At 42.1% G+C, this 14,667-nt stretch overlaps 1 protein-coding gene across 2 annotated transcripts in view; it reads left to right on the top strand.

The window, feature by feature from the left end:
• Window positions 1-14,667, top strand: part of LOC125961254 (uncharacterized) — a 96,294-nt gene that overhangs the window by 56,714 nt on the left and 24,913 nt on the right. For both annotated transcript variants that reach the window (XM_049698017.1, XM_049698016.1), the window contains 2 exons: window positions 2,512-2,618; window positions 2,863-2,920. In XM_049698017.1, coding sequence (XP_049553974.1) covers window positions 2,512-2,618; window positions 2,863-2,920 — 165 coding nt within the window. The remainder of the gene's footprint in view (window positions 1-2,511; window positions 2,619-2,862; window positions 2,921-14,667) is intronic.

Raw genomic sequence — 14,667 nt, 5'->3', positions numbered from 1 at the left:
GTATTCTTTGTACTAGTTTTACAACTTTCCGGTAAGGCTGAGATGATCTCAAAAGAAAGAATTGAAAACAATAGCTCTTTGAGAGTATATGTTTGCATCTTACTTGACCAGGTGAGGGAGTTACCAAACCAAATTGCAGTTCTCTCGCTTCTTCCTAAAGGAAATGCTAATTATGACATTGGCTAAGCCTGATTCAAAACTTCTGAGACAGTCAGCTCTTCAGGGTCTGAGGCATTTCTGCTGCTCACCTGCAGTTTGAGTCCCACCATCCCTTATCCTGCTTAGATGGAGTGTCATCCTGGCGTTTGTTCTACACCGATCAGGGACAAGTACAGAGGCTTTGCTTGACCAGCAATGTCTGAAGTGGGTGCATTCATGGAGCTGGGGACACGGTCACCTTGGAAAAGACCAGCTTTGACAAACAACGCTTTAACGACACGCTTGCTTAACGGACTAGCATCGGGCTGGATTGTTTTCCAGAGGACTGGTCAGAATTGTTTGACTCTGTAACAAACTTGTACTTGGGTGGAGGGGGGGGGGAAGAAATAATGCTATAGATTTATTATATTTTTATGAAGAATAAAAGATAAATATTGGAACAGCTGTTTGCAAAGGCGGACTAAATTATATGTTTAATTGTAAATAAAATTGGCTTTTCTATAATTTTCCTTACAATATTACTAGTCTGTCAGATTTCCCTTCCATAGCAAACAGAGGACTCTGGGAATGACATTAGGAGGTCACTGCATGCCCCTAAATCGTGGTCCAGCTAGAATTCAAGCATTTCTGCCAGACCCCTGGGAGCAGCCTTTTTTTTGTTTGTTTTTTGTTTTTGTTTTTGTTTTTTTGCGGTACGCGGGCCTCTCACTGTTGTGGCCTCCCCCGCTGCGGAGCACAGGCTCCGGAGGCACAGGCTCAGCGGCCATGGCTCACGGGCCCAGCCGCTCCGCGGCATGTGGGATCTTCCCAGACCGGGGCACGAACCCATGTCCCCTGCATCGGCAGGCGGACTCTCAACCACTGCGCCACCAGGGAAGCCCGGGAGCAGCCTTTTTGATGGGCAGCTCCAGACAATAAGGGAGAAGAGATTGGAGTCAAACTTGGTGTGATAGAGACACCCCAGATTTGTAGATGAGAGGATTTCTAATTCAGCTGCCAACGGTCCCTCACCCGCGTCCTCATCCATTAATCTCGGGGCCTCTCCTGCCTTTTCCACACACACCCTCCACCAGGTGCGGGTCTCACGTCTGGGGACCAAAAGCAGAAAGGCTAATTTTACAGATCTGGGAATGGCATTGGGAGCATAAGGAAGCGCTTTGGGGAACCAACCTAGAAGTGTGACCGAGAGGGGGTGTGTGTGTGTGTGTGTGTGTGTGCGCGCGCATGTGTGTGTGCGTATGCGCGCGCTCACGGCGTCATCGGACAGCACAGCACATCACAGCGTGTGTGCACCGAGGGCCAAGCATGCTGACATCTCAGGGATGCTGGTGAGATCTCAGCCAGGCAGTGACTTTGGCACAGGGGAGGACTCGACACGCCGGGCACCGGCGCTCTGGGATTCCTACATGGCATCGCTGCCATGCACCGATGGCATCAAGGAGCTTCCTATAACACCCTGCATAGGAAGGGAGCCAGAGCTGAGGAAGTCACCACGCTGGCAGCTCAGGGATCTGTTCTTGATTACCTGCGAGACAGACGCCTTCTGGAGATTTGCAGTTTTGAGAGAGACCGATCCTGCAGTAACCAGCGCAGGACGAGCAGAGAAATAACTCATGTACTACTGCTGTAAAAAACCCAAATGAGGGCTTCCCAGGGGGCGCAGTGGTTGAGAGTCCGCCTGCTGATGCAGGGGACGCGGGTTCGTGCACCGGTCCGGGAAGATCCCATATGCCGGGGAGCGGCTGGGCCCGTGAGCCATGGCCACTGAGCCTGCAAACCCCAAATGATATCCACAATGAACCTACATAATCCACATGTGGGTTAATTGGCAGATTATTTGCATTTCTTACCTTGCTAACTTATAAGGATTGTTATTTTTTAAAATCTCAATTTAAATATATACATTAAAATAAATTTTATTTGATTGCCACAATCGTACTCTAATCTGATATTCGTCAAAGCAATGCAGAGATTCTGAAGCTGGGGTGCACATCAGAATCACCTAGAAAGCTGTAAAAATACATATGCCTCGATTCCATCCTGAGAAAGTCAGATTTCAAGATTTGGGATGAAACCAACATAGCTATAGTTAAAAAAAATTTTTAAGGAGATTTTAGGATTCATTTCCTTGTTGAGTACTAACAATGTAATCCTGTTACATAATATAAAATGTACAATTATAAATGTATGATACTTATACTCTACTTAGATAAAGCCTATAGTTATGATAAAATGTAACAGGTGAATCGTAAAAGGAAATCATAACTGATTATATAATACTGTCTCGCATTGTATTGCCGTTTTTATCTTTTCAAAGCCCTTTACAACCATTATCCTGATTTGTTCCTACAGCAATCGCAAAAGAGAGGTGTGAAAAGTCTTTGGGCTGTTCCTTGGAAAAGAGACAATGATGGGGATGAGGTAGCGACCCAGCGAGAGTCTTACCGGAATGGATCCAGGTAAGTGCGTGTCCCGAGCTTACATGTGTGGATCTGAACGTACTTCTGGTGTTTAGCAGAGATTGCCCAGTAACTACCTGTCTGTTTGTGCTAAACTCTTTTGCAGGAGAATTATAGCCGTTATAGTTAACTGCCTTTTTAGCATTATGCTCTGTAATTGAAAAGTATTTCCCAAACCCCAACACCTGTAGCCTCCTGCAGTCTCCGCCTGACATCTAACATCTTTTGAAATCTATTCCCTTAGGATTCTACTCACAAGAGCGGCTGGTCCAGTCCTGCCGGATGGAAACCAACTTGCCCAGGTAATCTCCATTTTCATTAGAAAGTCCAGAACTAATTTAGGATAAAGCTTTGCCCATTTAGTGTACGTTAGTCCTTGTTCTTTTTTTTGTTTTGTTTTTGTTTTTGTTTTGCGGTACGCGGGCCTCTCACTGTTGTGACCTCTCACTGTTGTGGCCTCTCCCGTTGCGGAGCACAGACTCCGGACGCGCAGGCTCAGCGGCCATGGCTCACGGGCCCAGCTGCCCCGTGGCATGTGGGATCTTCCCGGACCGGGGCACGAACCCGCGTCCCCTGCATGGGCAGGCGGACTCTCAACTACTGCGCCACCAGGGAAGCCCAGTCCTTGTTCTTTTAAGATGATTTAGATATTTCCATAGGCCCATCATTTTTCCTGTTAGTTGTGTGGCTGACATAGATACTCTTATCACAGTGCTTGCGTGTTACTGAAAATGTTCCCATAGAATAGAAATTAAATTTGACTATAATTTATAGATTTGCGGATGAATATTTTTGGATTCAACATATTCATTTCCCACGAATATTTCTGAAAGAAAATAAATCAACAGAGATTTTGAACAATGGATATCAAATCAGAATTGCAAGGGAATAATCATCTTTTCATCTTTATTAAATTTTACAAGCATTGACTGAATATCGTTTTGCTTCCATTGGCATTAAAAAGTCATGGCGCTCAACTGGTATTATTTTATGTACATAAATCAGAACAATCAATGATATATGATTATTTGCTACTTCTTTGTATAATCAGTGAAAATTTAATAATTCTACTTCTAAGAGGAAAGGTTAGTATTTCTTTGTAGAAACAATAAAATTAAGTTGCAGCTGTAGGGCATAAGCATAGAGTTAAGAGAAATATTGCCCCCGGCCCCCCCCCCCCGCCATCTGATCCCCGATAAGACCTGCTGATTCTCCCTCCAAGTGTCTAGAACCTGTTTCCTTCTCTCCATCTTCTCAGACATCGTCTTCCTGGAGTACCACCCAAATTCCTAACCACATCTGGGTCTCCCTGCTTCTGCTCTTGCTGAATCCCCACCCCATCCATTTATACAACAGACAAATGATTTCTTTCCCTGTAAATGCAAATGGGATCATGAGTCTTCTCATTCACTGGTTTCCCATTGCACTTGGGATCCATCTGAACTTCTTCAGACACAGGATTTTCTTTCCTTCTCACTCACTGTGGTCTATCCACGCTGGCTTTGGTGTCTGTGACCCAAAATGCTCGCCCACAACTCTTGGCCTGAATGGTCTTCGGTGTGTCCGCTTAAATGTCACTTCCTCCTAGAGGTCTTGTCTGGTTGCTCTGCTGTTTTCTTTCCGAGCCTTTATCACGATGTGTAATTGTATTTTCACACATTTGTTTGCTCATTTAACACAGCTCCATGAGGGCTGGGATCTCTCTGTTCTTGTCCAGAGCAGTGCATGAATGAATACCCAAATGTTTCAGATAAGTGTGGAACTTGGGCAACATGGATGAATCAAAATTACACAACATATCCCAAAACTGGCCCCAATCATCCCAATGGGATTTCCCCAACACGTTCATTGTAATTTTTTGTCCCTGTGTTCGAGGTGATCTCTATTCTTCTTCACTCTTGCATTACTTTGTTTAACTCTTCTAATCTTAGAATGAAGACATTGCAAATGTTTCTGCCAATACTAATCTCTGAGTTTATTGTTTGCAGTAGAGCATTTATTTTTTTATTTTTACCAAGAGATGTTATGAGTGTGTGCCTGACCTCTTCAGTTACAGAGTAATTAAAGGCATGGTTTTTTCCTTTTCCTTGGCACTGAGCTCTCGGTGAGATTGAATATATGTCTATATACCTATAGATAGATATTTGAGGGGATGCATGTAATTTGTATACATATATTCCTCCCCTCCCTTAATTTCTCTTATTGCTTTTGAATGAGGAGGGTCCAAGCTAATTTTTGCATGAAACATATATTTTTAACAAGTTGATTTTTTTTAACATGCTGTAACCATCTGTCAGTCAATAAGTCTAAAAATCAGATATATTGAAATTAACATTCTTTTAGAAGAAAATGTAGTCATTTCGTATAAGACCTTTATACCCCCAAAGGGACTTAGGGTAATTTTGCTTCGAAGCAACACTGACCCCCTGTGGCCAGGGAGTCTTATTAAACAGTTTTTCTTTTCTTTTTTTCTTCTTCTTTTTTAAACCAAGTTTACCTTTCTTTACCAACTTTTCCCTCTAATAATTTCTCTATCATGGACATTTTTATTTTCAAGCCACAAGGTTTATTTTAACTTAACTGTGATGGTACGGTCAATCTATAATTCTCGCTCACCAAGGCAACAGTGAAGAAGAGACCCTCTTCTGTCACTTGTGGGGCAGGCGCGGGGCTGTAGAGCCTCAAAGTGCAGGAGGTATGGTATTCCGAGTCTGGTCGCTCTAAGCATATGGTTATTTCCCCCATTTACTGCACTTTTCTCCTATTCCTTCCATTCAATAAATGGGTCAGTCTTATTTATCTCATGAAAACCTTGGAGTCAGCTCTTCTTTAGTCAGCTAAAGTGCATTATTCTCATGCCCCATCAATTTACTTTTCAAAATACCTTGTGTCTGAGTCTCTTCCTCACTTGCATTTTCACCACCTTTGTCTTCAGCTTCCTTGAAGATGACAGTAGCCCCCTGAGCGCCTTCTCTTGATTTTAACTCTCTTTTTTTAAAAAAAATTGAGGCATAATCAACATACAGCGTTATATTAATTTCAGGTAGACAACATCATGATTCACTATTTGTATACGTTGTGAAATGGTCATCACAATGTCTAGTTAACATCCATCACCATCCATAGTTACAGAATTTTTTTTCTTGTGATGAGAACTTTTAAGATTTAGTCTCTTAATGACTGTCACATGTGCATTACAGTGTTACTAACTCTAGTCACCATGCTGTACAGTATGTCCCTAGGACATTTATTTATAGCTGGAAGTTCCCTTCACTCATTTCATCCATCCCCACCCCCCGCCTCTGGCACCCACTGGTCTGTCCTGTTTCTCCTCTTTCGTCACGCTCCACTCCTTGGAAGAGCTACTCCACGTGTTGTCCGAGGATCAGCTGTTCCTTCTGGGTCTGTGATAACGTCAGGCAGCAACTGAGAGTAAGAATTTCAAGGGCTTCCCTGGTGGCGCAGTGGTTGAGAGTCCGCCTGCTCATGCAGGCGACACAGGTGCCCCGGTCCGGGAAGATCCCACATGCTGCGCAGCGGCTGGGCCCGTGAGCCATGGCCGCTGAGCCTGCACGTCTGGAGCCTGTGCTCCGCAATGGGAGAGGCCACATCGGTGAGAGGCCCGCGTGCCGCGAAAAAAAATAATTTCAAAATGTTCATGATCATTTGACAGAGTAATTTTGTGTATATTTGAATCTGATAACAAAAAAATTGGGTTTTGGGGGTAGTCATTGCCTTTTTTTATTCCATGTTCTAGACATCTATTTTTGTTGTATTTTATTGTCTTTTGTAGCAGCCCTTCCTTCTTAGGCTGGAAACAAACCAGCCCTTCGCTACATGAGGTTCGCAGAACACTGTTCTAGTCTAGCCCACTGGACTAATCCCTCTTCATCATCCTTTTTTAGGGGTTATTTCCTTACTCAAAGATTTCCATACACTTATTTCACAGTGTATCACTTCTAAACTGTCCCTAGGATTTCTAGTGAATTTTAACTTCAGCGTCAGGAAGAAGCTGTCCAATCTTCTTCTCAAGTCAGTCCCTGGGCTCTCAGGGACCTCTGTGCAGACGCTCCTTCAGTTCCGTTCTTTCTTTGCTTATACTCCTGAGCTGCCCACACCTTGGATCTAACCTAGCATCCCCTTCTTTCTCTGTGACCCATCCAAATGGGACCGTTGCTTCTAGGTCCCCTACATGTTTACTTCCTGCTTAGAGTTTCCTGTTGTCTCAAACCTTAGTCATCTTCCTGTCCAGTCAGTTCCCATGGCAACCATAACGCCAGGTCTTACATTTTTGGAGGGCCTCTTTGTGCAGCTGTTGCTCTCTGCACCTGTGCTTTCTGTGCAAAATCTCCTGTAATCCTCAAACTAGCCCTGCAGGGTAGTTGCTGTCTTCATCCCCATTGTATGGGTGAGGAAACCGAGAAACAAGGTGTTAAGTCTCATTCCCAAGGTTGCAGAGGTTGTAAGAGATGGAGTGTCCATAACACCAAGTCTAAATTGGGTTTTGATCTCTCTGCGAGATAAGTATTATGAACCCTCGTTTAGAGAGGGCCACGGAAACTGGTGCAGAATGGATGTGAACCCATGTCAGTTGTATCAGTTTCCTTGGGCTGCTGTAACAAATCATGACAACCTGGGTGGCTTAAACAACAGGTTTATTGTCTCAGAGTGTTGGAGGCGACAAGTCTGAAGTCAAGGTGTTGAAAGGCTCCTGGAGACTGCAGGAGAGTCTGCTCCATGCCTCTGTGTCTCCCAGCTTCACGTACCAATGGTTGCCAGCAAGCCTTGCATTCCTTGGCTTGTAGCCACATCACTCTGATGTCCACCTTCATGTCCACACGACCTTCTCTTCTCTGTCATTGCTCCCTGTCCTTTCTCTTGTAAGGACACCAGTCACTGGATTTAGGACGACCTCCTCTCAAAACCCTTAACTTCATTACAAGTACAAAGACCCAATTTCCAAATAAGGGCACACTCACAGGTACCCAGTTTGGGGACATGAACATCTCTTTTTGGAGAACACGATTCAACCCACTACAGGGTTTGTCTAACTACACAACACACATTCTTTCCATGCCATGCTGCCTTGTGTCCATCGCTGTTGTATTTGATGACATGCTCTCCAGACTTGCAGCTGTATGTTTCACAAGGCTTGGTTTTATTTCAACTCTGGGTGCTTCAGGACCACGCTTTATACACCGTCTGCTTCCCCTCAGTGCCTCTCACAGAGCAGTATGTAAGAAAGTGCTCAGGAGGGAATGGCTGGCATCAGAAAGGATGCAAGAGCTGTCCTTGGAATTCTACATCACAGCCACAGAAAGGTAATTGACATCTATGGACAAAGCCATTCTTGGGTGTAAGCAAGGTATCCCTACACACAAACAAGGAAGCGTGCTGGAAGTCTTGGGGCAGGAACCCATAATTATTGAGCTTCTGCTACATACTCAGCCGTGTCACCCATTTTACTTTATTATTATTTGATTCATACTCAGTCCACTAAAGTTCACAGCAGTAGGGGGGAAAAAATGAAGCAGCTAAAATAGGTAAATTGCAGTTGATTTGGGGATAGTAGGTTAAGGCTAACAAGACTGAAGAAAACAAATTTTTGTGGCTCATTTTGAAAAATAATTCTTGAAAAATAATCGAATCAAGGTATCACAGGTCATATCAATCAAATAAATGCTTTTATTAAAAAGACAAAACTTTGGGACTTCCCTCGTGGCACAGTGGTTAAGAATCCGCCTGCCAAAGCAGGGGACACGGTTTGAGCCCTGGTCCAGGAAGATCCCACATGCCACGGAGCAACTAAGCCCACAAGCCACAACTACTGAGCCCACATACCACAACTACTGAAGCCCGTGTGCCTAGAGCCCATGCTCCACAAGAGAAGCCACTGCAATGAGAAGCTCGTGTACTACAAAGAAGAGTAGCCTCCACTCGCCGCAACTAGAGAAAGCCTGCGTGCAGCAACGAAGACCCAACGCAGCCAAAAATAAATAAATAAATTTATGTATATATAAAAAAAAGACAAAACCTTAGCACTGAGAGAAGCTTCGTTTTGTATTGTCACTCCTGGGAAAGCTTTAAAGCTAAATCATAATGAGGCTTATAACTTATAGTCCTCAAGTCTCAGCGATTCTTTCTTTGGTGACTTCACTTCAGGGCAAGTTAGGAATAGTGGAATTAATTCTGAGCACAGCAAAGCCTGACTCAGACTTTCAGAACTCGATTTGCAGTTTAAAACTTCGGTTTTTGTTTGTTTGCTTTTGTTTTTCACTTAGGCCTTGAGAATGTAATGGGAAAAGACAGCACTTTGAGCTGAAACGATATGCAGGGTAATTGGAGCCTGGCTGGTGTGGGCCAGGGGTCCCCGTGAAAGACTCCCCACCCTCCCCCCCAGGATACTCAGCTTTCCAGCTGTTTTTAAAGTGGATTGTTCCCCAAAGAGAAGGAAGAGTGAATATATCTCAAGTGTAATGATCTGTTAAAAAGAAGCAAAGACTGCCTGTTTTTAAATGACTAAATCTGTGATGAGAAAATAAGATAAGGGAAGGCCTGGTATTCCCTTCGGTTTGCCTGTTTTCAGGCGTGATGCTCTATTTCTGGATACATGTTCTTGAACATATCCTGTTTTAAAATCCCTCCCCTCCTTTGTGAATTGTCCAAGTTCATCCTGATATCCCAGTAGGGTGGAAATGGGAAGATTGTTTCCTTGTGTTATCTGCGTGGCCGCGAAACGGCTCTTGTTGGTTTACCAACAGCTCCCCCTGGTGGCGTTTCTATGCATTTCATCATTCTAAATAGTTTAAAAATCTCAAGGACAAGATGAGGCTAAATTTGACTTATAAACAATATTTTACTTAGGTTTTCAAGTTGTTGATTTAATTACTCTTCTCTCCTGCTGTATCTGTTGGTTCTGCCTGTCTAAGGCGGGGGAACTGGTCTTCGTTATTAAATTTAGGGTTGAAGTCTGTGGCTTGGAGTGGACTGGGCCTCAGGTTCACGTAGGGTTCGAACACACGTTATTAAGTGACCACTAGGTCAGTGGCAACAGTCTGTGCCAAACCCTTGCACCCGCCTTGTTTTTAAACATTTGAGTAATTTAATTCTAAAATACACTTTTTCAAGACTGAAGTATTTTTAATTGTTGTTATTGTTATTTCAAGGTATAGTATTCCTTTTATCTTTATTTGAACTCAGACTTTTTCACCCAATCCAAAAATGGGCAGAAGACCTAAACAGACACTTCTCCAAAGAAGATATACAGACTGCCAACAAACACATGAAAGAATGCTCAACATCATTAATCATGAGAGAAATGCAAATCAAAACTACAATGAGATATCATCTCACACCAGTCAGAATGGCCATCATAAAAAAATCTAGAAACAATAAATGCTGGGGAGGGTGTGGAGAAAAGGGAACACTCTTGCACTGCTGGTGGGAATGTGAATTGATACAGCCACTATGGAGAACAGTATGGAGGTTCCTTAAAAAACTACAAATAGAACTACCATATGACCCCATAATCCCACTACTGGGCATATACCCTGAGAAAACCATAATTCAAACAGAGTCATGTACCAAAATGTTCATTGCAGCTCTATTTACAATAGCCCAGAGATGGAAACAACCTAAGTGTTCATCATCGGATGAATGGATAAAGAAGATGTCACACATATATACAGTGGAATATTACTCAGCCATAAAAAGAAACGAAATTGAGCTATTTGTAATGAGGTGGATGGACCTAGAGTCTGTCATACAGAGTGAAGTAAGTCAGAAAGAGAAAGACAAATACCGTATGCTAACACATATATATGGAATTTAAGAAAAAAAAATGTCATGAAGAACCTAGGGGTAAGACAGGAATAAAGACACCGACCTACTAGAGAATGGACTTGAGGATATGGGGGGGAAGGGTAAGCTGTGACAAAGCAAGAGAGTGGCATGGACATATATACACTACCAAACGTAAGGTAGATAGCTAGTGGGAAGCAGCTGCATAGGACAGGGAGATCAGCTCGGTGCTTTGTGACCGCCTGGAGGGGTGGGATAGGGAGGGTGGGATGCAAGAGGGAAGAGATATGGAAACATATGTATATGTATAACTGATTCACTTTGTTGTAAAGCAGAAACTAACACACCATTGTAAAGCAATTATACTCCAATAAAGATGTAAAAAAAATAATAAAATAAAATGTATATCTTGTGCAATACCTTATAAGATCACACTCCACTTAAATTCTGTGTGAAATTATTTGGAAATTAAGTTGTTTGAATGAGAAATTCATATATGAGAGGTATAGACTCAGCAAATGACGGCTATCCTAGGCTTTACATCTCTTTTTAAAAAAAAACCCTCCATGTTTTAAGTCAGAGCAATAAAAATCAGAATTAACCCATTTTACATGAGAGGAGCATCTGGTTTTGAGCTTTGCTCTACCTCTTGGTATTCTGGTGTTCTCATGACACTGACATTAAAAATGCTGCCTGACAACTTCTTCCTTTTGGCCATCATCTTACTTTCCTATCACTGTGACCACTTTTCCATCTGTCTGTCAAGCTTTTGCCTTATTTGAATAATATAGATTAGGCAGTCATTCAGAGATCATTTAAAATATAGTTTTGCCTAGACTATAGTACATATTTTACTCAGTGACTGCTTAGCTGTAGCAATAATCAGATCTAGGGCAATTAATTTAGAGGCCCAGGACTTATCTGTGTGTGTGTGTGTGTGTGTGTGTGTGTGTGTGTGTGTGTGTGCGCGTGTGTGTGAGCAAGCATGCTTATGTGTATTTAAAAATCATGTTGGGTTTACATGTGTTTTGAATGTATATTCTGAGAAACAATAGAATTTCTTCTAGAAGCAGTAGGTATCAGGTTCCTTAAACTTCTATCATCAGTTTCTTTCTCATCTGGGCCATAGTTTTTTAAGTGATAAGTTTTTAAGATTTTAAAGATACTTCAACTTGTATTATCTAGCTCTAGTTACTCTAAGAAGTGCTTTGGATTTGCCCTTTTGTTTTAGTATAATTAGCTATAACACCTACCGTAACCTCTATCTTTCATAGAACATTTAATATACTATCTGTGACCTTCTGACTTTTGAACTATAAGATTTTGCATCCCTGATTTATAGTCTGTGATGACTGTATTCTTTTATGAAGAAAAATCTTTGAAAGAAATTTCTAGAACTTTATGAAACTTTGGGTCTTCTAACTAGTATAAGCTTTGCTTGCTTGCTTATTTATTTATTTAAATTGTGGTAAAATTCACATAATATAAAATTACCACCTAAACCATTTTTAAGTGTATTCACATTTTTGTGCAACAGATGGTTAGGACTTTTTCATCTTTTATAAAACTGAAACTATACCCACAACTCTCTCCCTTCCTCACCCCGCCATGTCGGGGCTTTTTTTTTTTTTTTTTTTTTTTGCGGTACGTGGGCGTCTTACTGTTGTGGCTTCTCCCGTTGTGGAGCACAGGCTCCGGATGCGCAGGCTCAGCGGCCGTGGCTCACGGGCCCAGCCGCTCCGCGGCATGTGGGATCTTCCCGGACGGGGGCACGAACCCGCGTCCCCTGCATCGGCAGGCGGACTCTCAACCACTGCGCCACCAGGGAAGCCCGGGGCTTTATGCTTTATGGACCTCACAGACGGAGGACCAGGCATGGAGGAGTAGGGCAGTGACTCAATAAGGCAGCTGCTGGGAGAAAGGAGAGAATCAGGTGATGCTAAAAAAAGCCAATTTACATTATAATCAGTCTCTTGCATCCAACTCCTCTCCATGGAAAGCAATTTAATCTTATCCTACTGGTTAATATATCTTAACTATTTTTATGAACTCTCCTTCCCTTATTGTCCCTCAATTTTGATGATTTTTAATAATCCAATTTCATATATGAGGGAAGAACACACAGTCTGATTTGTGCTAGACAGCTTTGATTTTCTTAAAAAACTTAAATCCAATATTTAAAAGCACTTTCTAAGAAGTGTTTAAAAATATGAAATACATGGAATTCTGAGGCCTGATGAAAAGAACTTAGGTTTTTTTAACTCCTTAGAAGAGAAACAGTCCCAGGGACAGTGTCTCTTTCTTGTCCATATGCCTCTGTGAATGATGGGAGGCTGCTACGTCCGTGTTGCTAATCCACTGGCCAGTTCTCTCTCTTCTCTTTCTTGAATATGGCTGAATGTATAGCAGCAGCCAATAAATATTTGTTAAATGATGAAATAAATAAATAGAAAGGACAGGTTATACGAGAGCAGCGAAGCGCTATGGAGAAAGAAATAGGAATCCGTTCTTGCTTTGGGTACATAACCGGGACCAGGAACTGCATGTCTCCTTCCTCACCCCACTTTCAAACAATAACCCTAAGCAATATATGCTCATATGCCACTGAAGACATGGCACTAGAGGAAGGAATAGAAGGAAGACTGCATCTGGAGAGGAGCAACCCTAAGAGCTGGGTAGAGGGACTTCCCTGGTGGTCCAGTGGTTAAGACTCTGTGCTTCCACTGCAGGGGACACGGGTTCAATTGGGGAACTAAGATCCCGCAAGCTGCTTGGCTTGGCCAAAAAATTAAAAAAAAAAAAAAAAGAGTTGGGTGGAAACAGCAATGGGAGGGAAGGTAAGTCATGCTAGTAACTTCCAGAAACAGTGGGCATGGGAGGGGCAGAGGTGGGAAGTTGGTCATGGAGGGAGAGGTGATAAGAAAGCAAGAAACACATTGGCTTTTATTGGTCTAAGAACTAGAATGATTGAATAAATGCACGTAGCGACATGAAAAACAGGCTGCTTCGTATTTCTAATTAAAAAGAAGAGTAAATTACTTCATTCAAAAAAAGTGCTTTAAATATAGACAAAATTCCAGCAAACTGAATGGCGCTCTCTTCCTTCTCATTGTGAAAGGTCACAGCGGTTGTAATTCCAATGTCCAATTACCAAGCACCATCAGCACAGCAAAGTGGAATCAACTGAATTTCAATCTCAGGCATTTGCCTCACCTTTAACTAGCTTTGGTATGACTCACTGCGATTTTCTCATCAAAAAGCTAATTTGGGGAGCAAAATGTCAAGAAAAGATGAAAAAGAAGAGCCCGGTTTTGTGGAGGCTGGGATTTTTTTTTTTTTTTTTTTTTTTTTGCAGTTGGGCTTCACTTCTAAGCTGCTTGTCAAGTCAGTCACCCACAGAAGCCTGTCTGATGTTTTCGCTGTGCTCTGAGGAAAGAGAAAAGATAGAAAGACAAGCATATTTGTTCATTCCCTAATCTCAAATGTAGGGTTAACATTCTGTTCCAGACAATCCCGAAATTTTGACCTGATGATTCTTCAAAGAAAATGTTCATTTGCATGAGCAGACTTGACATAATGAACATGGCGTCTGGTGGCTCCTTACCCAGTTGTCCTGCAAGAAAAGAAGTCCTCTTGGTAAGTGAAATCTAGGGAAGGAGGGAAAAAAATAGATTTTCATTCTCTGGCCTGGTATTTCTGCTTTTTTGCTACAGAAGAGGAACAATATATTTAGTCCTCTGAATGATCATAACGAAACCATCAGCAAATTCTGTGATCAGGCCATACGAAGAGGTGTCCAGTGCAGGGCGATTTCCCAGAGGCTCTTGGTCTAAGCGTTCTGGTGTTTCAGGAACACTCACATCCTAGAACACACTCTGTAGGTCCAACTAGATCCCTCCTGTCACAATCTTGGAAAATCTTTTCTTATTGAATCAACACGAAAATTACAGAATAGTAATCCAATTACCTTTTTATTCTCTAAAAGCCAGACTTCTTATCCAGAAGCCAGAGGCCTTATCTGTCTTCTGGGACTTTAACCGTATTTGCTGTCCTGTTTGACCCTATGTTTAAAGGCTGCCCTTGCCTGTGAGCAAAGATAGGAGCTGGGATCACAGTTATTATTTTTTACCATGTTATTTCAAGAAATTATTTTGTATTTATGACTGATCTAGTCTACAGATGAAAAAAAAATAAATAGTTAAAAAAATTTTTTTAAATATTTTAAAAAGTTTAAAAAAATATTTTTAAA

The sequence above is a fragment of the Orcinus orca genome, chromosome 15 (assembly GCF_937001465.1).
Source record: "Orcinus orca chromosome 15, mOrcOrc1.1, whole genome shotgun sequence".
Taxonomy (NCBI): Eukaryota; Metazoa; Chordata; class Mammalia; order Artiodactyla; family Delphinidae; genus Orcinus; species Orcinus orca.
The sequence above is the reverse complement of the archived record's forward strand: the minus strand, read 5'-3'. Positions and strand labels throughout refer to the sequence as shown.